Genomic DNA, 23,955 nt, shown 5'->3' on the forward strand with positions numbered 1-23,955 from the left:
CCTTTGGTTGGAAACTGATTTTGCCAATTTGAAGGCTAAATGTGGCCTAAAGCACTTTGGCTAGAGATGACTTTATAACATTGTGTAGCATAATATCCCAAATCAATTGTATATTGGCATGTAAAACCACATATGACTCTGAGTGTTAAATCTCCTCAGTAGTAACCAGTGTTTAATATATCAATATTTGGTAAAAACATCGATATGCAAATTTGTAAAAATATCGATGGATATGTCGAATACCAATATCGGTTGCTTTCCATAGAAATGATGAAAATTTAAAATGAAACTTTAGAGATTGTTAAACATTGGTTTGAACGAAATATAAGAATTTCTCCAATATTTAACAAACGTGTTAGAAATATCGACGATATATGTCGATTTAGCCTAAACTCAAGAGTTTCTCTGATATGAGGTGAATGTTAGACTTCATCCTCCATTTCTATATTTTTCTCGAATTCCTTGGATATTTTCATGGAAATGTCCAACCGTATGAAAGGAATTTTAAACATTAGTAGTAACACAAGTAGAGTCAACAAAGTTAGGCCATCTCCAACCAAAGGCTGGCTAGAGGGCTCATTTTAGCCCTCTGGCCCTCCAAGAAATTAATATTTTAATGAACAGTGCAAGGCCATATTTCTTACCATCTACAACCGAGGGTCAAAGGGCCATAGGACTCGTTTTAGCCCTGTCATAAAAAACAGAGTCATAGGGCCAAACATAATTTATTATTTAAATTTAAAAACTACGACAACTTAAATTAAATGTAATATAATTAAATATTTAAAATAAATTGTGAAAACACTTACTTTGTCGTAGTAATTGGCGCCGCTTTCATGTTTACTTGCGACGGTTAACAGTTGTATGTTAAATTAATTTTGTAATTGAAGTGTCCAATTACTAGTACAACTTAGTTTGAGATAGTTACATGTATAAATGCATATTTACCATCTCTAATAGGAAGCTTATATTAGGGGCACCCATTATATTTGTCCCACATCGGGAGAGAATTGAGCAAGCAAAAGCTTGCATGTGTGGCACCCATTATATTTGTCCCACATAAGCTGTGGGAGAAGTTTGAGCAATCAAACATGTTTATAAAAGCAACATCCCCACATAAAACCAATTACCTTTCTAGGCCTTAATTAAATATTCTTTTTACATTTTTCGCCCAAAAAAAATTATCAAAAATAAAAAATAAAAAATAACAGTTAGCTGACGTCAGTTAGTCATTGAGATTCAAATTTTTTAGCCTGGCTGGCTCATTTGGGCACGCCGGTTGGCCCTTTGGCCTTTTTTTGTCCAGTGGGGCCCATGAGCCATTTGGCCTGGCTTTCAGTTGGAGACGGTTTTAAGGCTATTTTCGACCTTCTGGTCCTGTAAACTCTTCGGTTAGAGATGGCTTAGGTGCTTGAAATCCAAGGATTAGTCCAAATTTTTTATATCTTTTTTTTTCAATTACCAACTCTTCAATTCAGAATCCAGGCACCATAGAATGCCCTTCCCTAATTAAAAAAAAAAAAAAGAAAAAGAAAAAGAAAAGGTATGCCCTTCTAATTTTTTTGATTCTTTGGGTTGCTAGTTAGGCTATCTCCAACTGAAAGGTAAATATAGTCCCTTTCAGAATTATAGTCTTGCAAAAAATTATTTTTAATGAATAGTATTAAGCCATACTCATATATCATCTACAACCGAAGGGACTAAACATAGCCTCCTCCATAATTTATTAGTTTTAAGTTTATACTTTAGTTAAACTACCATTAGTGTTTTTGAATCTAGTTGCTGAATTTGTATCAATTATTGCAACTGAGAAGCTAGGCCCCAAGAAATGGCTAAGAGGGGACTACATTTGGCTAGCCAGATGCCCCTTTGACCAAATTATAGTCTGGTGGGCTTTATAAAACTATAGCCTAGCCATCGATTAGAGATGATTTTTTGGCCAAATCACGTTATTTTTAGCTTTTGGACCTTTGACTCTCACCCCATTGGAGATGGCCTTACCCACTCTAATTTTGGTGTTGAGGGCATGTAGTAGATTTGGATATTTATATGTTAAATGAGCCTTTAGATTTGTTTCTGTATAGGTTTGTTTGGGCTTTTGTCTTTTTAATGCCACTTGTTTGTTGGGCTAAGCCCTCAATAACAATTTTTTTTTTTTTTAAAACAAACAATATTATTTATACTAAATGAGAAAGAATTGTGCTTAATCTCACAATAAATCGGCAATAATATAGCTCTAATTTATCTTTTAATGAGAATCAGATCTAAAACTTCTCTTTTAACCCTAATACTAAACCACCTCAATTAACAGAAACTACTAAAAAGGATAGAAAAATGTGGATAAAATTTGACCAAAGAAATTACATTTGACTGAGGTCGTCCTCTGCTTCCTAAAATATGAGGGTGTCGGGGCTGAAATCTACACGACGTCGTTTAGCCCATATATGTTGCGGGTTCTTCGGACAAAAAAACTGCAAAGCTGCTTTACCAAATACGGAAAATCCAATTTTCTGATCGGAGATAAATAGAAAATCGCTGAATTCGCTCTGATTTGGGAAGTGCGCGAAGACGACGCTGGTTTGTGCAAACAACAATGGCGAACTTCACCATTTCCCTCTGCAATTTCCCCTTCATTCTCCTCCTCTCCTCCTCCTACTTCCTAACCCTAACCCTAGCTGCGGAACCCATTTCTTCTTCCGAGCCCAAACCCCTAAACAACAGCAGCAGCAACCCCAACCCCAACTTCGATTCCGAAATTTTCCTCCTTGGCGACGCCGCGCTAGCAGGCGATGGATCTTATGTCAACATTACGCGGCCGTCGGTCTCAAGCTCCGGTCTTCTCCTCCGCAGAAAACCCTTTAAATTTATCTACGGGAATCTCAGCAGCCCGGCGTCGTTTTCCACCGAGTTCGCATTCTCGATGACGCCTGGCGGCGGTGACGGCCTCTTGCTCGTCTTTGCTCCCGGAGATTTGGGGTCCAGATTGTCTGCTAAGGCCCCCTTTGGGATTAACGGTGAGGATCGATTTCTGGGTATTGAATTTGATACTGAAATGAATGGAGATATGAATGATTTGAATGCTAATCACATAGGGGTAGATGTTGGTAGCTTTGTATCTCTAGCTGTTGGTAATGTTTCTGAATTGAATTTGGTGCTAAATAGTGGAGAAAAGTTGAAATGTTGGATTGATTATGATGCTAGTTCGAAACGATTGGAGATTAGGCTAGGCAAGGTCGATGAATCGAGGCCTGATAATCCGATTACAGCGTATGGGATAGATTTGTCGGGAATGTGGAGAGATGAGGATGTGTATGTAGGTATTAGCTCGTCAAATTCAAATGGCAATTCGTCGCAGATTAGCAGTGTGTATTCATGGAATTTTAGGCTTAGAAATGTTCCCAAGTCAATGCATTCTCTGCCGGTGAATCCGAGGGGGTATTTGGATGGTCACGGTAAGAGTTTGAGCATGGATAAGCGAGGGGTTTGCCCTTTGACAGTTCTTGCTGGGATGATCTTCGTGACTGGGTGTGGAGCACTGGTGGCATTTGTGGTGCTGTTTTTGTGGGCTATTATCATCAGTAGGCACACGGAGTTCCCTGCTGAGTTTCCTGCAAAGCCTGTGGATTTTAGGTATGAGAAGATCGATGTAGTTGTAGAGAAAGATGTCTATGGTGTTAAGAAGTAGAGCGTAAGGTCTTTAAGGGCGTGGCATTTTTTTTTTTTTCCGTGAATGTATGTTGCAAATCTTGTTTGTGATCTCTAACACGAAAATGTGATGAATTCTGTTGTTCTGGTGTACCTTGCTGTGTTTCCTGCAATGGCTGTGGATCTCAAGTATGAGAAGATCAATGTAGTTGTAGAGAAAGATGCTGATGGTGTTAAGAAGTAGAACGTAAAGCATTAAAAGGTGTGACTTTTTTTTGCTGTGAATCTATGTCGGAAATGTTGATTGGAATTTCTAGCCCGAACAAATGTGATGAATGCTGTTGTTCTGGTGTGAATTCTGATAGCAAATTGTAATGCAATTAGGTCTGATGATCACATATGTTGTGTATATATGTGGCTCTGTTTTGTTCATTCACCATATGTAGCACGATTTTGTGAAATATAGTACGTAAAGTTTCATATTTCCATTACCAGTTTTAAAGTATATATTGTTGACAAATTTGAATGGCATAAGCTTTGCTCCACCCAAGGTTCAATATCGAAGAGATTGTCGATTATTGTCCGATGTCTCGTTGTTGGTGAAGACATTGGAGTATTTGGATTATTGAACCTTGGGGAAGAAGTTGTTATGAGTCTCTTATATGTTAAATTGGATTGGGAGGTTTAGTTATCTTTAAACAATGTTGTTAATTAGAGAGTTTGAAGGATGACTTGTGAGCTTGTTGGCCATCATCAACCCAAATGAATGCAAGACTGGATGTCCACAACATGGGCTGGAAAGTCTGGAGCTGGTTCAAACCACTTTGTATTCCTCTTCCTCGCAAGCATGCGTGGATCTGTTGACGCTTCTTTTGGAATGGCTACCAGAGATTTTAGGTGGTCAATAAGTTTCTGGTAGTGTTTTTTTACACAATTTTTAGCAATGCCCCATGAACATTAAACTTTGTTCAGGTTTAGGGCGTTTCACACAAGAAGAAATGGTTTCTCTCTCTGGTACGTTGAATATTTTCTTGTGAAAATTATGCCATTAAGCAACAAATAAAGCTGCTTATATATCAGACAATCTGTTTCTACAGGAGCGCGCACCATTGGCCGCTCTCGTTGCACTTCTTTCAGCAACAGATAGTACAATTTTAACGCAACAACAAATCAGGACCCCAGTTTAGATCCGGCATACGCTGCTCGGTTGAAGGCTTGTACTAGGAGAATTCAAACTCGGGTGCAAGATATTTGGCTTGGCACACTAACATTGCCGACCGGCCTAAGTTACATGTTTATATGTTGCAATCATTATAGATAATTCTAAAGGCACTAACCCACTGTGAGACTCAACACATTCCCTCACTCCTTTAGCGTAGATAATATCGTTTGTTAAAGACATTAACTTATTACGCCAAATTTTAGTGACAAGTTGACATGACAACTTGTTATTTTTATAAAGGAGGTTTAGCCAAAATGATCCCTCGGATTGACATCACATAACTTCTCATTTTGGTCCTAAGATTTAGAATCAAAAGAAGTGGTCTCTAAAATTATCCATCATATATTATTTTGGTTCTTTTGTGAAAGATCCAGTGGTGAGATTGATTTGACAAAAATACCCTCAAATTAACATAAATTTTTCATAAAATGACCATAATAATTTTCGATGGAGAAAATGTTAACTTAATTTTAATAACCATAAGTTCATTCAGAAACAATAAATTATCATAAAAATAGTCAGAAATTTTCCCATACAATATCCTTTTCGAACTCTAATTCTCAACCTACGTAACTATCATGGTGTCTACATTCACTGATTCGTAATATTAAGAGTTTTATGAGTCAATTGTAAAACTTGTATGACGTAATTATTTTTTGAGAAGAGTATGACGTATTATTGAGAAGCAAATATAATTTACCGATGAACTTGCTAGAAATAACAAGTCCTACTTGTGTTTAGTTTGCTAATCATCCTGCAAATTCTAACAAGAAAGAAAATTGAATTGAACTAATCAAATTTGATTCCATTTCTAGCTACCAACATCGTAAGTTCATTAGTAAATACATCTCTTCGAGTCAGAACAAAAGCCATTTCAAGTACCCTCCCTATGAACAAAATTACATGAACTCGACCGCCTACTAGTAAAACAATAGTTCACTTTTCTGGTATTTCTCATACATCGTTATCCGCAATACGGCTAAACAACGGGAGCTTTGTTCATTTCTTCACCGCGGCTTGCTGCTTCATCAACATCCTTTTGCACTTCCAGTCACCAATGTGCGCAGCGGCGTGGCAATGTGATAGTTTCCACAACATGCATGGAGCAGCAGAATCGCAAACATAGCAGTAGCACTACATACAATCAGTGAATTCACTTTTGAGATGCCAAGTTAAACAATATAGAAAGGGAATCGGGGATACATTCACAAGATGCAAATATTTGAAGTTGTAAAGCTCTGTTACCAGCTCACAGTAGCTCTCATGGGGTGTCGTCTCGAAAGGAAATTTCAGGCAGAGGTGTCTTGAATGTGGATAGTCTCTACAAGCAACCTACACAGCATCAATTCAAATCCACACGAGGCATCAGACATTCACCAAATTAGCTCATAAATTTAAAAAAATTGGAATATGAACAGATAAGCAGAAAAGTTGGAAACTTTCTTATAAATTTTAAATCTTTTGAGGTCAAACACCTGAAGGTTCATGGGCACAATGTCACAATGGGGTTACAATTTCTAATTCATTTGTTCACCTGCATTTTCCCAGCAAACAAACATGACAAAGAAAGAAAATTGATTAAAAATTTCCTTCCTTTTGCAAAATCTTAGAAGGGTCATATGTAAAATGGGGTTATGATTTCAAATTCAATTCTTCACCTGCATTTTCCCAGCAACCAAACAGAAGAAAGAAAATTAACACAAATAATCAAAAGGGTCACTGGTAAAAATCAAAACCTGTCCTTTCTCAGCAACAACAGCGATATCGGGAGAACCAGCGTGACCACCACCACCATTATCCGTCACGGTCAACTTGGACTGCACCGGCTCAAAGGGGTCGAAATCCAAGATGAAGCAGTCCTCGAAGTCCTCAAAGTGTTTGACATCGACCTTGTTTTTGACACAGACAATGTGCCTGATTGGACTCCCGTCCTCGTCCTCCGCGGAAGAAGACGACGGAGCATTCTGGGGAGTTTTCTCGGTTGTCACTACCTTCTTCTCGCGCGACGGCGTCGTCGACGACAGATTAATCGCTTTGACACCGATTCCGATTTCGCTCATTTTCTCTCACCCAGGATTTTGAATTTTTTGAATCTCTTTCCGTCTAGTGATTCGGATAAACAGTCACGTTTAGGCTTTCGACACAATCACCACTTCGTTTAAAATGGAAAGGAGGACCAGCATCTATTGAACAGTGGCAGTGTCGTACGAGATTTCAGACGACAACTTGGACCTCAATCCATCCAAATTTTTAGTGGAAAGCACGTAAAGACAAACACTGATGCCCTATTTTATTTTATTCTTTACGTTAAGCAACACTCGCAGTGGGCTTCTGAGTACGATACCTCTTTTCTTTCTGCTGTGCAATGTTTTGCAAACTTCTGAGAATCCATGATTTTTTATCTGCAATTTTCAGTCAAAAAAGAGACTGGTTTTAAGAAAGAGAAGCCCACAATTATTCGTGCTTTGGGAGTTGTGACCGACTTATCCATGCAATCATTCATTATTCATGTCAAGGAACTCGTTTGAAAAGTGTTTTTAAACGTCTGAAAGAGCTTTTAGAAGAAAAAATAATAATTTTGGAATTAGTTTTTAGTAAAAATGCAAGTTAATCTTGAAAAAACACTTAAAGTGCTTTCAATAAGAAACGTATAACCGGTGTTTTTTGTAAGAAGTTCAGGAAGTACTTCACATGCTTCTTGCAAGAAGCGTATGAAGCACTTCAAATGCTTTTGAAATTTAAAAATATTTTGTCTAAATGCGATTTCAGTGATTAAAAACACTTCCTAAACAAGCCCGATATATAGAGTCATTTGTTATGATCATCAAATGATACATATTGAACCGGCAAAAAACAATCATGTCTATGCAACTTGGTGCGAGTTTAATCTCCTTATTTCCCTAATAACTAACTATCTAATTCACTAACGCTATCACTTTACTAAAAAATATTGTATCATTTAATAAAAAGAAACAAATATTTTGTTTTGTGGAATATATCATTAATTATAGGGAATATAAAGTGGAGACTTTACCCAATAAAGCAGAAAGAAAAAGAGATAAAATATATAGAGATGTTTGATAAAAAAAATGTATATAAAGATGATTTCCGTACTTTTGTTGTCTCATTTTATACACGGTCCTCCTTTTATTTTTGTCATTTACTTCTACATTAATTTATTAAAACTCAAAGTTTAGAAGAAAACAAATTGAGGAGCGCATGAAGAGAAATGGTTGTGATTTTTGGAGTCGTTTCTTCATTTCATACTCTCGTTTTGCCTACCAATAATGCTAGAGGATTCCTTACTCACCGCACTTTCATGTTTTATAATGGGAGTGTGAATCTATCTTCTTCAAATTCTCTTCCTATTTGAACAGTCACAATTAAGTCACATCAATATCTTCTTTTAACTTGTGTATAAGAAAAGAAATACAAAAAAAAGAGGGAAGGAATGAGAGGGAATTAGGAGTAGGAGAAGAACGAATCCTACTCTTTTGTAATGGTTCAAAACATTTGGCAACTTCCACAGCTAAACAGTTGAATGAAAACGATTTCCAATCAGTTCTTACGTGAACGATTTGAAATATCATACTAAACTTGTCGACATGTCAAAAAAGATGGTTGGGTTGGTGGCCCATCAATTTAAGAAATGTTAGGATAAAGGAAAACAAATATAAAAATCTTAGAGAGATTCTTCCTAAAGGGGCCTCAAATTATTGGACTGTATGAATAAATATATGGCCATGTTTTACAATGTATCGCATATCTTAGTCATAATAATTACAAGTGATTTTGGAATGTGATGCACTGCAGGTGGTGCAAGCAATTGGAAGCCTCAACAGTGATCCCTCTGATCCCGGCTTACTGATCGAGGACATCAAGACCAGGCTTCGGGATTTTGCTTCTACTAGAGTCACTCATGTCCTTAGATTCATCAATTTTGTGGCGTATAAATTGGTCAAGTTGGTCCTTAGTTCCAATTTTACTAGTTGTTGGTTTGAGGTCCCCCCGAAATGTATACAAGATGTCTTTATTTATAATTGTATGCTTTCTTTAGTTATGAATAAAACTGCTATCGTATCTTCTCAAATAATAATAATAATAATAATGAGTTACAACTTATAATGTATCGTAAATTTGGTAGCGTACTTTTTGAACATGTCGTAAGTATTTAATGGTCATGTAATGTTATTATAACTATCATTTTGATGCAGTGAAATTAAGATATCTTATTAGGTAATGTAATCATAATCTTATATGGTTGGATTCTTACCCTAAATTTTCTTCTAATTTAATAAGAATTTCTCTCTGTACAGTAACTCTCAAAGGATCAAATCAACCCTACCTTGGGTATTTTCTCTAAGGATCAAATAATATGACACATCTCTGTTGATCTAATAATCCCATACACAGCTGACATAGGCTCATCTCTCTCATACACGTCGTCCACGGTTATGCTCAAGTTTGATTCAAACAATAGGGTCAAGGCTTACCTCCCCCATTGTAATGTGTTAATGTGTCAATTTTAGTAATAAAGTTATGTCTCTACCATCTTGAGAAATGTAATGTGTGCAATTATAGTAATAAAGTTATGTCTCCACCGTCGAAGAATCACTTACATGAAATAAGTTCACGGTCATGATATTCCAGTATAATAATATAACGTTTTGTATCTATTAATCTTAACATATCATTCCGTTATTTGATTAAAACGCAATATGACAGTAAACGCATTTTATATAAATTCCTATAACTAACCTACAAATGAAAAAACCCATAATTTGATCTAAAGAATTGGTTTCCGTAACATAACCATCGAGAATATATTTTAAGTTAAATAGTTTTCTTAGCATTAACCCACAATTATTAAAGTAAATACGATCATTTACACCAAAACATCAACGAAATCTAACGGCTCCAAAAGTCCACGACTTACGTGGCACTTTCTCGTGCGTGCGATCCCAAAATGGGGACAAACCAGAATGACTGCGCACTGTAAGTGGTCAAAACGGTGACGCTCTCCCACGGAGAAAGCAGCTGGAAAACGAAATCTTAACGAACCCCCACGCGGCGAGCATATATAAGACACCTTCGGATGCTCAACGGATCTGACCCCCGCGCGCGCGCCTCCAACAAAGCAGCGGCCCAGATCGATGCGGGCGGCGAAGAATTCTGGAGGGAGATGAAGAAAGCGAAATTACACAAAAATATTTCGAATTTAATTAAATTTTCGAAAAGAATAATTCGTTGAAAAGATTTAAAATTTAATTAATTTTCTAAATTGGGTGAGTCTTTTTGCTGGCTGAAACGGAATTGAATGCTTGAATTGAGCTGAGGCAGCTATAAAAAGGGGAGAGGAAGTGAAGGGTAGGGGTACGCTGGCTGTTACTTGCATCTCGGAAGCAGAGGAGGAGGCGGAGGCAGGGGAAGGGGAAGAGATAACCACAACCGAGTGGCTCCTGGCGGGGCAAGGACATCATCGAGAGTCGACTATGGATGCTACCAGTGAAGCTTATTCTGGTTCTAAGAAGGTTTTTGATGAAGAAAGTACCGAAATCCCAGAAACCGCTCATCAGATTAGCACAGGTTCTTTCATTTTCTTTTTTCTTAATTTTAATTTATGTTATTTTATCTGGGTTTGTTTTTCTATATAATTTTGATTGTTCTGTTACCACAATTCGATCATTGGATGAATGAAATGATTGTTTTTTCAATTGTTTTCCAAAACCCAAGAATGTTTTTGAATTCAGAATTGGTTTCATGCAATGTTTTCCTCTGGAACTGAGGAAAAGAATCATTTTTTCTTCTAATTTTGTTCATGTGGTTCCTAAAAAGTTTCAATTTTTGGTTCCGGATAGCAATTCATGAAGTTATAGTCTTCGGAATGCGTAATGAATGAATTCGGAATGATTTCGAATAGCATTGTGAATTGTGTTATTGGTAACATCTTTGGTTTCCACAGATTCATGGTTTCAAGTGGGATTCGTCCTCACCACCGGTATCAACAGTGCGTATGTGCTGGGATACTCCGGAAATGTCATGATTCCTCTTGGTTGGACCGGCGGTGTAATCGGTTTAATTATAGCCACTGCAATGTCACTCTCTGCAAATGCTCTCATTGCCAAGCTCCATGAGTATGGAGGGGTTAGGCACATCAGATACAGAGACCTTGCTGGATTTATATACGGTACGTGTGAAAAGGATGCCAATATCGAAGAATTGATTGCCATTCGTTTGTTGAATTTACCTTTCTGATGTCTTCTTTCATGGCTGTGTTGATCCCCGATGGGGCTATTTGGTTGCAGGCAAGAAAGCTTACTCTCTGACATGGGGATTGCAATATGTCAATCTTTTCATGATTAACACTGGATATATCATTTTGGCCGGTCAGGCACTCAAGGTGAGAGCACATTGCAATTTAACTCCAATCGGATCGTCTCTGTGCATATATGAACAGATTAATGTCTCATTTTCCTAAAACTTGTAGTCGTTCACTACGCATGCAGGCTGCGTATGTTCTGTTTAGGGATGACCATACCATGAAGCTACCACATTTTATTGCCATTTCCGGCTTTGTGTGCGCCATATTTGCGATAGGGATACCGCATTTGTCAGCTCTGAGGATTTGGCTGGGGTTTTCAACAGTCTTCAGCTTGATGTATATTGTTATAGCATTTGTCCTGTCGCTTAAAGACGGTAAGGATCATCTCAGATTCTTTTTTGGAATTTTTAAGAACTTTGTACTGTTGGATTTGCGTTAACAACAGCTATGTTGTTCTAGGACTTCAAGCACCGGCCAGGAGTTACGACATCCCAGGGACACCAATAAGCAGAATATTTACTACAATTGGAGCGGCTGCTAGCCTTGTTTTTGCGTTCAACACGGGAATGCTACCAGAGATACAGGTACCAAAACCTTCAATCGTTCAAGTTTTTGCAAGAATGCTGACATGAAAACCACAATTGTCCCTCAATGTAAGGCTTTCCACACTCACTTTTGTAGGCTGTGATTATGTGACAGGCTACAGTGAGGAAGCCAGTGGTTGACAACATGATGAAAGCTCTGTACTTTCAGTTCACCGCCGGTGTTGTGCCGTTGTATGCCGTCTGTTTTATAGGATATTGGGCATATGGAAATAACACATCATCTTATCTGCTCAACAACGTCAACGGACCGGTCTGGGCGAAGGCAATGGCCAATGTTGCTGCCTTCCTGCAAACAGTCATTGCTCTGCATGTAAATCCTCTTCCTTTGTACCCCTCTCTTTCACTCTCTCAAACTGCACTAACCCAACAAGCTTTTATGCTTCTGCATTTGCAGATATTTGCAAGTCCAATGTATGAATATCTGGATACGAAGTTCGGCATCAAAGGAAGTCCACTGAAAATTCAGAACTTGACATTCAGAATCACCGTTCGAGGCGGCTACCTAGCGATTAACACGCTGCTTTCGGCTCTGCTGCCGTTCCTCGGAGATTTCATGAGCCTCACAGGAGCCATCAGCACATTTCCCCTCACATTTATCCTTGCAAACCACATGTATTTGGTGGCAAAGAAGGAGAAGCTGACTTCTGCACAGAAGTGCTGGCATTGGCTGAATGTCGGCTTCTTTGCCGTTATGGCTGTCGCAGCTTTCGTTTCGTCCTTGAGGCTCATAGCCGTAGATTCCAAAACTTACCATGTATTTGCTGATCTATGATTAATTTTCTTCCCCTTTTTTTTCTTTTTTTTTGCCATTCGATCCTTCAATTGTATTAAATTTGCTTTTGGCATTTAGATGCCTTTTGTTCTCCAAGGCTTGCATAGTTAATTTGTTGGCTGATTTACACTAATAGTCTACGTAGTTTACGTAAATTTTCACTTTTGTCCGTCCTGGGTTTCCAAACGAGATGTGCAAAAAACCGAATGTAAATCAATTAGCTGATACATGTGACTAAAATAAAAACAAAACGAAATTTATATGGACAAAAATGTAACAAAAAATATTATGGGGACGAAAGTGAAAAATTGGGTAAAGTATAGGAACTCTTAGTGCAATTTGGCATTAATAAATATATGTTTCCGGTATCATACGCACAACGGCAGAGAGCGATCCTGAGTGACCTTATACAATACTTCAACCTAATACTTCAACCTTCCAAGAAACGAGAGTCGATTTTGCAGATTCCCGATATCAATTCGATGAATCTTCGGATCAATTAACCTGAAACCGTCCAAAATCAGCCAAAAAAAAAAGTTTCAGAATGGATGAAACCATGAACATTAGCAGTTTCTATATCAAGCATATAAAAGAATGAAGTCAGGCTCAGGTCTCGACGTTAAATTACTTCGCTACTAAACTTTTTTTTTTTAATTGAAATAAAAGACATTACAAATACATATCATGAAGAACTCGGCCCCTAAAGGGTCCTTACAAACTAGATATAGATTAATTACAATAAAGCATCAACAATCGCAAAGCAATAAGTAGACATCAAGCACTCGTCTGAGCTCATTGGGAACCGCAAGATAACAAAGATCAATAAAACAGTTAAACCGCGTGTGAGAACAAAAAACTCAAATCATATATTGGGATGGGGAGAACGATGCCCAAGGGTCTAATCGTATCATCTAATCACCGCCACAATCCCAAAACACCAAGTGAAGTAGATCTGGCAAATCAAAACAGCTCCACCCCTTCACTCATAGATGCAAAAGAGATGTAGCACACCAAAACAAAAATTAAATGAAGCAACTCTCCTATAGAGAGCAGTCAAACTAGAAACTCTCCTAAAGAGAGAAATCAAAACATTAAACCTACGTGTTTCAACAATATTCCAGTGCGAAATATAGAGGTAAAATAACAAATTTTCTCTTGCTCAGTTTGCATTTATCGTTGTAGAGTGAAGCCATGCATGTCATAAAAAATGTTATGCAAAATCAACTGCTACTACTCCATCAACCAGGAGCTATTAACTGTGTGGATAAGAATGCTAAAATATAAACATCACCGCTGCTGTAAACAAACCTCACCAGAGTGAAAGCTCAAGAGTAAGTTTGTTTGGACAAAGTGATACAAGGAAAAACAGAAGAAGAAAACAAAAGAGCAAGGTAGGAACTCCGTAATTATCTTACAATATTTCACGAACAAACTCAAACAAGAAAAAAAAGATATTATCCCTTCGGCATAGATCTATATCTTACCTCATTTGGCATCATCCAGATATCAATTTTAGAACGATGCAGACAGTATTGAGTAGTACGAGAGGAACTCTCAAGTACTGTGTTGCATAAATGAGACCTATAATCTGTCCCTTCACTGATTTTGTCTTGCCCACTGAGAATTCTGAAAGGCTCCATCCCCTAGGCACAAGGAAACGGTCTTCATTTAATATTGCTAATGCATTTGCAAGAAGCAGAAAGCCTTCAAGTAGCGTCCCCAAACCCATTTATCTGAAAAGTGAAGAATTCATGTCATGTGAGCTAATATGTAAGTGATACAATGGAAAACAGTTCAGCAACTCCACTGTGCCCGAATTCAAAAGAATGTTCTGTGAAAAATTAATTCCGCATGTATAATGAAGTTGCCATAATCTCAAAGACACATTCATTTGCACTTTTGGGTAACTTGTTTCAGCACAAACAGGCAGGACAGTATCCAGGGATGATTTGTTTCAATGCAACCCCCAAGACATCAGTTCTAGATCGTGTAGGCCAATCACGCATCAGCAGAGCACTAATTGCGTGCTTTCTGAGTTTCCTAAACTATACATGAAATTCTTGAAATGATTGGGACTTAGATCAATCAGTTATCGGCTATTTTGCACTCACACTAACCAGATCTTAGATCAATCAGTTATCGGTTACGCTACTGATATTCGTTCCTAAGGTGAAAACTAGTTTAAGGTCCAATAACCAGCCTAATCACCCACAAAACAAATCCCATTTGCAGAAAATGAAAAGTCGTGGCATTCTAACACAGCAACACCAGTAATTAAGGAGAATTATACACAATTTCTCAAAGTAAAACAACCCCAAAATACCAAACATGTCCCTTCCAGAAATGGATATGCAAAACCAAAGAATCCTTTACCCCCCCCCCCCCCCCCCCCCAACCCCACCCTTCAAAAAAAAGAAAAAAAAAAAAAACAAAAAAGCAACCTGGCAAATCGAATCCTCTCATAAATAGTGAGGTAAAACCTCAAAACACATGTAAATATAGGCATAAAAGGTGAAAATAAAGAATACCCATGTGAGATTTAAGCTGTAAACTTATAAACTTAAACCCAGGAACAGGAAGCTTCAATGGAATCTGGAGTTCCAAGAATAACCCAGCTATGGCAAACACGAAAAGTAGGAAGATTTAGCTTGCGAATTATGAATGTTATGAGAAATTGAAAACCCTTGTTACTAACCTGAATGCGGGTACCTGATCTCAGAGAGAGGGTCTTGGCGGTGGAAAAAGGCTTAAAGCGAAAGGCTTCCAACAACCAAGCCTCCAGGAACAAAGAAGAAAGTGCCCTTCTTTTTTCTCCTTTTCTTTAATTTTTTTAAATTTTATTATTATTTTGTTGCAAGTTTAATTTAATCTTGGGCTGTTTGAGCCTTCTTGCTGGATCACCATGTTTGGGCCCAGATCAAAGTGGGCCCTGTAGTAATTGTCATTGCATTTGTTTTCCGTGTGTAAAGTTTTAGGGATGTAAGACAGTTTGCTAATTGAATTGTGTTCGTCCTGTACATCTAAGTTTGAATATCTCAAAATTTACGGTAACTAAGAATATCGTCTTCTAATAAAAGATTATGGTGCCGATTTTGAACTCTCATTTCCAATGTTGCAATTCTCGCACTTATTTTTGTGATTTGGTGATTTAATGAATAAAATGAAAATCAAAGAAGAGAAACTGGTAAAACTGCAAACGGAAAATACGAGAGCGTGAAAATCGCCTATTCTAGGTTTATAATTAGAACCGCTCAAGGTGTAACATACAATAATTGGACAAAGGGGAAAACATGGCTAAATCCAAATTTTCAATTGTCTTCAAACATGATACACTTTGTGTGTACATTAACTAAAGAAAAATGTATTTTGAATGAATATTTACAGCTAAAAGCCACTCTCAAAACCCTAATCCTTTTAACATATTTCTCCCAGCTAGTGATGAGGCTGGCTCTTTGGGCTTTTCACAAATGCAACCTGGATATGGATTTGCATAAAAGTTCTCCTCCAGTCTAGGCAAACTTCTTGGCACTCTGGGGTACGGTTCTCCGATCCGATTTTCGTGTAACCTCTTAACCCTCAACGAGAATGTTTTCCAAGATATCGCACCCTTGTCCAACTTGTCAATCAATTTCACAAATCTTTGTCTGCAAGGCAAGTAACATCCAGTGTGTCAGATACGAAACTCCCAATAAAACATGTTACATACCCCTCCCTCTCTTTCTCTATCATCGCATCACCATATGACGAGACAGATGTTGGGCGGAGGTATGTAACATGTGATAGGTAAGTTTTTCTCGTTAGATAGAGCTCGAGTCAGTTTAGAATATTCGGCAAAGAATCATGCTTACTTATCAGGGCTGATTGTTTTTCTAAACCCGTTAAATCTTCTGTGGCCTTTGACTGCTTTAGCCATGTTTCCCTCATACGAGTAGATGAAAATGTCACTCTCAACTGCTATAATATAGTCCAAAGCAGCAAGCTGATTGAGCTTGTCCTTGTAAGGTTGCAACTCTTCTTCAGATGCTAAATTTGAGTGGAAAAATAGATTCGGATATTTGGCTTGCAATGTTGTTAGCCCGTCTTGCCCATAGATCTCACCGGAAACTATGTAAATTTTCGTATCCGAAGGAAACCCTATTGCCTCAAGGAAAAGAGTAACCTCTCTTGGGGTCATAGGACATTGCCCTAACAGTCTCTGCTCCGTGCCATTGATCTTTTTGTTCTTCCAGTGCGGCGTCTGCCTTCTTATCCTTTTGAGTTCTTTGTCTTCATGTTTGGTGAGATTGTGACTGCAGCCTGTGAAAGAAAGCATGTCCTTTTCATATCTGAGCAATTGTAACATTCTGATTAGAAACCTTTCTTAGACAGAAGAAATATGTTAAACATCAATTTTTAAAAATTCATTAGACAAACCTTAGATGGAGAGCAATGTATTTGCTACCGTTGTTCTTTAATCTGTCAACCAAATTCATCCCAAGCTCTTCGATTTCAGTTGCGAATTTTAGTGCCTTATAAAGGGCACGACAACGGAGCCTCTGGATCGAGCTACCAACATTATTAGCAAGTCTGGAATTTGTGAGGGTAAATTTGACGACCTTGTGCTTCTTCAACAATGTTATCATCTGTAGTCTATAGTAACTGGACTGGTCACAAATTGTTACACATTGTTAGATTCAAATCCCACTGAATTTGTCGAAAAGGGTACTAACAATGTTGATCGTACCTTTGACCAAGACACCGGATTCTTAAGGTGGGGCTTCACGTCTGCAAACTCCGGTGGGAGAGACTCAACAATCACGATATCGTCTCTCAAAACTTCCATGAAGTTCTTCCAATCGAAAATGTCTTTAAAGTCACTAAGAAAAAAAGGTCAAATTTAAAAGAGAAAGAGGAATGTTATACAAAATGAAATACTCAGTAAGTTAATACGGCGCTAACCTTGGGTCAGTCCAAAAGGATCGGTGATCCAAAGAAGGGAGGACAAGAGTGGCATTCATAAGTTTTGCTATTGCTACCATATCAGTTATCTACAATTTCAATTTGTTCATAAGAAGCCTTTAAGAAAAATAACTATACACTCAATAGGCAAATCCAAAAACACAGAAGCTTAGCTCAATTAGTTGCATACCCCGAGCTTCATTTGATTTAATCCGCCATTGGAACGAACCAAGAGATAGCCGTTTGTGGTTGTTCCGTTCACTGCAAGAAACCAAACTTGTAACTTGATCAAAATTGTACATTCATGGTAATGATTAGCTAACTTGTTGCGGAAGAAAACTTTTGAGACGTACGAAGTTCCTTCTTCGCTCGAGTTATGCATTGGTAGTAATTATAACTCTCTGGTGGCGTCCAAATATCAAGAGTCTGACTAGCAGAAATCAAATACAAGATGGGATCATAATTTCAGGTGGAAGAGAATAAATCCTACAATTTTATTGGATAATGCAGTAAAAAATAACAATCTGACCTGGATTTTTCGAGCAGCGAAGGCCGAATCAAACCTATTTTCTCTATCACCCTCAACTCTGGAAACATGTTCAGCAAGGCAAACTTGGCCAACATTGACAAAAAGGCCAAACCCATCAAAACCATTGAAGTCCATCTGCACCACCACCCACTTGAGAATTCGGACAACTTTCGCACCCGGCGGCGAATAAACACGGCGTGAACGCTGGCATCGTGGGGCTTGACGAAAGGGTCCGGTTGCTCCTCTGTGGACTCGAAATGTCGCCGCCTCGACCTAGCGCATGAGTTGTGATCATTAGTGGATTTTGACATAGGAAGAGAGAAACAGAGGAAAGGCAAAGTAATGTAAAGACAGAGAAGGAAATGGGAGGTGGGATTGGATTGAGGGGGGGTTAGTGGGAGGAAGTAACGTCCATGTTTGATTAATTGCTTTTTTGTTTGTAAAATTTTAATGCCGTTGGAAAATAAGTGGGAACGAATTATAAGGCGGATGAAGCTCTGTGTTTGTGATTTTTTATTTTTTATTTTTATTTTTAATTCGTGTTGGTAATGTAAAACTAAATAATTTCTTCTTTATATATAAAGGAAGCACTCTAAAATTTCAAAAAAAATTAAAAATTAAAATACCACAAATGGTCCCTCAAAAATTCCAAAAATGACAATTAATTTAGAAGGCGTGAGTAATTCAACACAATAAATTTATAACTTAAGAAAATAAATGTCAAAATGGATTATGGACTTCAATTTTCATTTTGAATATTTTTTTATAAAATATATATAAATAAATATACTTAATTTCCTAAATCATTTTTTTTAACATAAAAAAAAAACTTTTTAAATTTTACATATAAATGTCAATTGTCACATGTGTAAGCATGTGACAAGAGACTAGGATATAAATAAAAATTAAGCATGCAATGCACCACACATTTTGTACAAGCAAACCAAAACATTAAGAGAACAAAGGCATAATCTTATATTTTGTTTTAAAAAATGATAAATGTAGTTAAATTACTTAATATTCAAGAGGATCTCAAACAATGCCTAATAGCATCTCCAATGGAGATATCAAAATGTTAATATCAAATATTAATTTGAAAACTTATGTGACAATGCTAAATTTCTATTTTTTTTCTACCTTTTTTTTTTTTTTGCGCGATTGGAATTAGGAAAGGAAGCTGTGGCACTTCTGAATATGAGGAGGAGGCTACTCTGGCTACAAGTTTTGCAATGGATGATGAAAATGCAGCAGTAGCCATCAATGACTTCTTCTGTATAGGAATACTAGACTTGACAGTCAGCATAAACCTAAGAAGATCTTTGATTGTGATCAACTATGGTTCACTCACGTACAACTCTCTTTTTAATTTTGTATATATGCAATGATATTGAGAGGCACTCGATAAACCAATCATAATTAGATTTTGAATCAGCCACATGTAAGAGTCAAACCTATAACCTTTCAAATACATATAAAGATGAATCATACTAGGCTGTAGTATTAGTAAAAGCTAAAGAGCAAAAGTTAAAGAAATATCTCTTCCCAACAAAATGAACATAAATTAAGGCAAATCTCAACCTTTGGGCCTTCTGATAATTTACACTAGGCCCACATACAACTTCAAACCCATTTTATATAAATACCATAATCATTTCCCCCAACCAAATTAGGGTTTTAGTGCTTCTCCTTCGCAGGCGTCTGTGATTCTCGCTGTACACACATAAACCCCAATCGCAAAAATGGTAAAGGGACGCCAAGGAGAGCGAATTAGGTAAGCTGATCCATTTCTTCCCAAACCCAAAACCCTAATTTTTGAGAATGTTAATGCGATTAGATGTTTTCAGATTTCTAATCTTTTGCTCACTGTAATTTCTCATACATCAGACTCTACGTCAGGGGCACCGTTCTCGGATACAAGAGGTAATTAATTTTATTGATTTTGTTGTGTGTTTCTTTCTGCAATTAATCTTCTACTGATAAAATCAATGAAATGGAGATTTTTTTTAAAAAATTTTTTTGGTGTTTTGAGCTAAATGGGGGCTAGGGTTTTGAGTTTCTGATTGTTATTGGGTTAGATCTAAGTCGAACCAGTACCCGAACACCTCTCTGATTCAGATTGAGGGAGTGAACACCAAAGAGGAGGTGGCGTGGTATGCCGGGAAGCGGTTGGCCTATATCTACAAGGCCAAGGTGAAGACCAATGGCAGCCACTACCGCTGCATTTGGGGCAAGGTATCGAGGCCTCATGGTAACAGTGGCGTCGTTCGTGCTAAGTTCACTTCCAACTTGCCCCCCAAGTCCATGGTATTGTGTTTTATTAGAATTATTGTGTACTATGTATGCTGTTTTTTCTTTTTGTTGTAATCGGTTTTTGATTGAGCTCGTTTGTGTTTCTTTGCAGGGTGCTCGGGTTAGGGTGTTCATCTACCCCAGCAATATCTAAGCCTTTTAAGGTACTTTTTTTTAACTCACTTTGCTTAATTGTCTTGGTTCACTGTTATTTATATGGAGTACGTATTTGTTGCGCAGGGCATGGATGTTTATTTGTAAAAGTTTCAGTTTATTGTTGTGGATTTTGCTCGTACAATGTGGTTCGATATGCAACTTCAGCATGAGCCTTTTACCTTTGTTAGACAATCAGGCGTGTGTTTTTGTGGCAATGTGCTTGTGTGGTGTACTGTAGGGAGTGCATTGTTATCTTAAGGATCGTTTCGAATACTCCAATAAAGATTTACACTTTTGTTTAATGGCTGTTTTAATTGTTATTTGTGAACTTCCGGCTATGGTACCTTCATTTTTACATGGCCAAGCAAGTACTCCCTTCGTATGTTATTTCCGTTCATTCTGAACTTTTTTATTGTTTGCATTCCAAATGTTGACTGATATTTGATACATCGCACAACTATACAGTTATCTTTTGGGTTTCTTCCATTGGGCCTTTTTACGGCATTTTTTTAATTATCATCTATTTCTTGTCTCGATGGGATAAAAATTCTGGTATATGAGCTTATATTGGGATTACAAACTTATTTGTCCACAGTGAAAGTTTTGCTTTGTAATCAGAATTATGCAGGGTATTCGATCATAATGCTCAATGTTTGTAATTTTAGAGGAGGTCCAAGAAGTTTAGTTGGCAGTAGTACATACTTCGCTTTTTTTGTTTCGAGCTCCATTTTGAAGTTCATAATGCTCAATGTTTTAATGTCTTGTATTCATGATGCATGTCACATCAATCTTCATATGACTATTTGTGCAACTATGTGCTCAGTTTTTTTTTTTTTTTTTTAGTGTTATTTATTCCGTTGTTCTTATTGCTTCTGTAATATATACTTCTTACCCTGGTCTAATCTCATGCCCATTTCTTCCTTGCAGTTGCTCTGGACTTCTAGATGATAGAGATCGGACACTTGAAGGGGTCTACTTTCACGTTTTTATGAGCGAAGTTAGATGTATTTGTTTTAAGCCGAGTCAGTTTTGTTTGTTCGGATGGTAGAACATTGTTTAATACTCCTTTACTAATTACTTTTGAATGAAGTCTTGTTGGCTATTTTTTCTTAAATTACATCAGTTAAGAACATGAATCGGTATATTCAAGTTAAAGGTAACAGATGATTCTTTGTCTGTAGACTGGTTGGGAGTTAGTCTTCGTTTTTGGTCGCTCTTGTTGAAATTTTGATTTGCTTTTTCGGGTTGTTTTGTTTGTTTCAGTATCGGTGGGAGTTGTCGGATCCCATCGGTTCTATTTGTGCGTATTTCCTCAAACGAATGAAAAAAACCTCCGAAGGATAAAAGTCCGCCTTGAAAGGAAAGGCAAAAAAGTTGTGGTGATTTAACTTGCTATGGGGGTCATATTTGCCTTGGTTTTGTAGTTACAAACCAATTGTTGTGAAAATGGCATTCGCGGATGCGAAGCGTCAAGAGTGTAGATTTGCTTTGCCTTCGTTTGTAAGTAAGTGGCATGTGATGTAAAAGTTGTTTTAAACTACAAGATACGGACATGCATGAACTATGCTTCTCACATTCACAACCCACATGATCCAAATTGTAAGGTTTAAGCTTTCACATTTACTTTTTAGCTCGTGATCCATGTCCTAAGTTACCCCATCAAACTACTCACTCTCATACGTAATCATGATTTTGACATGCTAATAAGTTGTGGTTAAGGTATCTATAGACATTCGGGCCTGTTTGGTGGGATGATTGAGATAGTTCGTGGCCAATTAAAATAGACTGGAGTCCAGTACATTGTTTGTTATGTCACACTGTGAGCTGGACGAATGTTTTACAAATCATGTCTTACAAAACTTAACAAATTTCTGCCAATCCAATCTCATCCCTAAGTTCAATTATATTCAACCCAACAAACGGACCCCAAGTGCATGTACATATTTGAATAGACTTTAGTATTTACAAGCATTTGCTGGCTCACCTAACTGTCAAATTTTATTCAACAATTAAATATGTATCGACGTTAATTCTACAAGTTCTTCAAGAAAAATTGAATTAGTTGGCCCCCATAGGTTAGACATAAGTTCTCGTGGCATGGACGAAGTCAGCAGACAAACAGGGTGGATTGAAGACTGAGTTTGACTAAAACATATAAATTGGGCACGCTAATCCCATTTTTCTTGGAAGAATGTGAAGTGGGCAGGCTGAGACCAAATGGCAAATCAGTAGATGGTTTTACAACATTAACTGCAGCCCTAGAGGCTAGGGCACAATAAATTTCAAAGTTCGGCAAGCCACCAAAATTCTGCTCAGTTTTTCAGTGAAATGGCCCCCACAATCGCAATGCGACTAACCTCACCTACTTTAAACTTTTGAGTGAGGATTCTCGCTAAATATTCTTCGTCAAGATTCTTAAATTACATTCGTTTATTGTAAATTATTATAAATTTTTTTATTTAAAATTAAATATAAATAGTATCTGACGAAAATTGATTACATAATATATGATGAACGGCTGTGATTGAAGAATCTTCGAGCACAAAGAGGATCCAACAAGGATCCTCTCCTTAAACTTTTAACCTTGTTTAGTCTTCTCTATTGATTTCAAGAAATGATGTGACAGTATTTTATTGATTCAAATTTGTATTTCTTTTTTTTTTTAAGAAATTTTAACGAAAAGCTCACGGTACTGTTTACTTTAACGAAAAATCACATTTTTACACTAAAAAATCAATCATGATACTATTCACTTTACCCTTTATTTTGTCCTTATCGTTAAAACTTAAAGTTTTCAAACCATTTTCATTAGTTTTTTATTTTTATTTTATTTTATCATATGAGTAAGAAATATTGATGGAGAAAGATTCAGACGCAAATATTTTAGCTGCAAAGATAAAACGCTCTTTTAAATTGTGCACATACATCCTAAAGTTTGGCATCACTTGCGTCTGGATTTTGGATCGTGCAGCGGATTTTTAATGCTTTGTCCTTGCATAAGACCCGTCTTTCCAGCACTTTCACATGGCCTAAATTTATGGTAATCTCTTCCTTAACCTCTTCTGGCTTTTCTTAAGATAGGCTGCTAATACTTAATTCGCTTAATAGACCAAAACAAAATTTACTTAAGCAATAAGAAATATTAAGAGTCAAGACTAGTAAAAATGAGGTAGAAAAGAAAAACTACATGTACTTTACTTTTCTGTTCGATTCAAGTTTTAACATATCTTTTATGTTTACGGTACATTGTCTCAACTATTTATCTAATTCCTTTTCTATATAAATTTTTGGAATATTTTAGCGTATGTTGTGTGTGATGCTTTGTTTCTTGTTGAAATATAAAGTTTATTAGATTAGATGTTAGATTAGCTATTGACGGGGTTTGAATTTACGTTGTTATGTAATGACTCAACACCTTATTACCACTGTAGTAAAGGGCCACTTGCGTTGTGTGTGATGCTTTGAATGTGATTAAAT

General features: G+C 37.1%; 5 protein-coding genes and 1 non-coding gene across 6 annotated transcripts; 3 read left to right on the top strand and 3 right to left on the bottom strand.

The window, feature by feature from the left end:
• Positions 1–2,426: 2,426 nt before the first annotated feature.
• On the top strand, positions 2,427–4,133 carry LOC137734447 (lectin-like protein LEC). Its single transcript, XM_068473712.2, has one exon. The coding sequence runs from the start codon at positions 2,594–2,596 to the stop codon at positions 3,683–3,685; it is 1,092 nt and encodes a 363-aa protein (XP_068329813.2). The 5' UTR covers positions 2,427–2,593; the 3' UTR covers positions 3,686–4,133.
• Positions 4,134–5,646: 1,513 nt separating this feature from the next.
• LOC137733913 (RPM1 interacting protein 13) lies at positions 5,647–7,336 on the bottom strand. The gene is made up of 3 exons (XM_068473128.2): positions 6,604–7,336; positions 6,113–6,199; positions 5,647–6,001 (listed from the first exon to the last, which is right to left on the bottom strand). Exons 1-3 carry the CDS (start codon positions 6,925–6,927, stop codon positions 5,867–5,869), a joined length of 546 nt encoding a protein of 181 aa, XP_068329229.1. The 5' UTR covers positions 6,928–7,336; the 3' UTR covers positions 5,647–5,866.
• A 2,557-nt stretch (positions 7,337–9,893) lies between these two features.
• On the top strand, positions 9,894–12,699 carry LOC137733917 (proline transporter 1). Its single transcript, XM_068473134.2, has 7 exons — positions 9,894–10,453; positions 10,830–11,054; positions 11,173–11,267; positions 11,374–11,563; positions 11,649–11,773; positions 11,889–12,104; positions 12,189–12,699. The coding sequence occupies exons 1-7, from the start codon at positions 10,360–10,362 to the stop codon at positions 12,564–12,566; spliced, it is 1,323 nt and encodes a 440-aa protein (XP_068329235.2). The 5' UTR covers positions 9,894–10,359; the 3' UTR covers positions 12,567–12,699.
• Positions 12,700–12,874: 175 nt separating this feature from the next.
• On the bottom strand, positions 12,875–15,398 carry LOC137733918 (uncharacterized). Its single transcript, XR_015964107.1, has 3 exons — positions 15,262–15,398; positions 14,051–14,299; positions 12,875–13,070 (listed from the first exon to the last, which is right to left on the bottom strand). It is a non-coding gene; the product is annotated as an uncharacterized LOC137733918 (transcript).
• Positions 15,399–15,780: 382 nt separating this feature from the next.
• On the bottom strand, positions 15,781–18,367 carry LOC137733294 (O-fucosyltransferase 28-like). The gene is given in 7 exon segments (XM_088697764.1): positions 15,781–16,210; positions 16,415–16,891; positions 16,980–17,209; positions 17,290–17,422; positions 17,505–17,593; positions 17,695–17,765; positions 17,858–18,367. Coding segments are annotated over 7 exon segments (1,734 nt in total). The 5' UTR covers positions 18,345–18,367; the 3' UTR covers positions 15,781–15,963.
• Positions 18,368–19,656: 1,289 nt separating this feature from the next.
• Positions 19,657–21,658, top strand: LOC137733443 (large ribosomal subunit protein eL33w). The gene is made up of 5 exons (XM_068472595.2): positions 19,657–19,804; positions 19,918–19,953; positions 20,109–20,337; positions 20,435–20,486; positions 21,406–21,658. The coding sequence occupies exons 1-4, from the start codon at positions 19,773–19,775 to the stop codon at positions 20,474–20,476; spliced, it is 339 nt and encodes a 112-aa protein (XP_068328696.2). The 5' UTR covers positions 19,657–19,772; the 3' UTR covers positions 20,477–20,486; positions 21,406–21,658.
• The last annotated feature ends 2,297 nt before the right edge of the window (positions 21,659–23,955 follow it).

This window comes from Pyrus communis, chromosome 7 (genome assembly GCF_041283825.1).
Source record: "Pyrus communis isolate YQ-2024b chromosome 7, ASM4128382v1, whole genome shotgun sequence".
Lineage (NCBI taxonomy): Eukaryota > Viridiplantae > Streptophyta > Magnoliopsida > Rosales > Rosaceae > Pyrus > Pyrus communis.

Excerpts from the sequence above, each read along its gene's own strand:
- LOC137734447 (XM_068473712.2), top strand. The coding sequence starts at position 2,594 with ATGGCGAACTTCACCATTTCCCTCTGCAATTTCCCCTTCATTCTCCTC.
- LOC137733913 (XM_068473128.2), bottom strand. The coding sequence starts at position 6,927 with ATGAGCGAAATCGGAATCGGTGTCAAAGCGATTAATCTGTCGTCGACG. Across the intron at positions 6,200-6,603 it reads TTGTTGCTGAGAAAGGACAG|GTTGCTTGTAGAGACTATCC; the intron begins GTTTTGATTTTT and ends GATGCTGTGTAG. Across the intron at positions 6,002-6,112 it reads ATGAGAGCTACTGTGAGCTG|TGCTACTGCTATGTTTGCGA; the intron begins GTAACAGAGCTT and ends GATTGTATGTAG.
- LOC137733917 (XM_068473134.2), top strand. The coding sequence starts at position 10,360 with ATGGATGCTACCAGTGAAGCTTATTCTGGTTCTAAGAAGGTTTTTGAT. Across the intron at positions 11,268-11,373 it reads TGGCCGGTCAGGCACTCAAG|GCTGCGTATGTTCTGTTTAG; the intron begins GTGAGAGCACAT and ends CTACGCATGCAG. Across the intron at positions 11,564-11,648 it reads TGTCCTGTCGCTTAAAGACG|GACTTCAAGCACCGGCCAGG; the intron begins GTAAGGATCATC and ends ATGTTGTTCTAG.
- LOC137733443 (XM_068472595.2), top strand. The coding sequence starts at position 19,773 with ATGGTAAAGGGACGCCAAGGAGAGCGAATTAG. Across the intron at positions 19,805-19,917 it reads CGCCAAGGAGAGCGAATTAG|ACTCTACGTCAGGGGCACCG; the intron begins GTAAGCTGATCC and ends CTCATACATCAG. Across the intron at positions 20,338-20,434 it reads ACTTGCCCCCCAAGTCCATG|GGTGCTCGGGTTAGGGTGTT; the intron begins GTATTGTGTTTT and ends GTTTCTTTGCAG.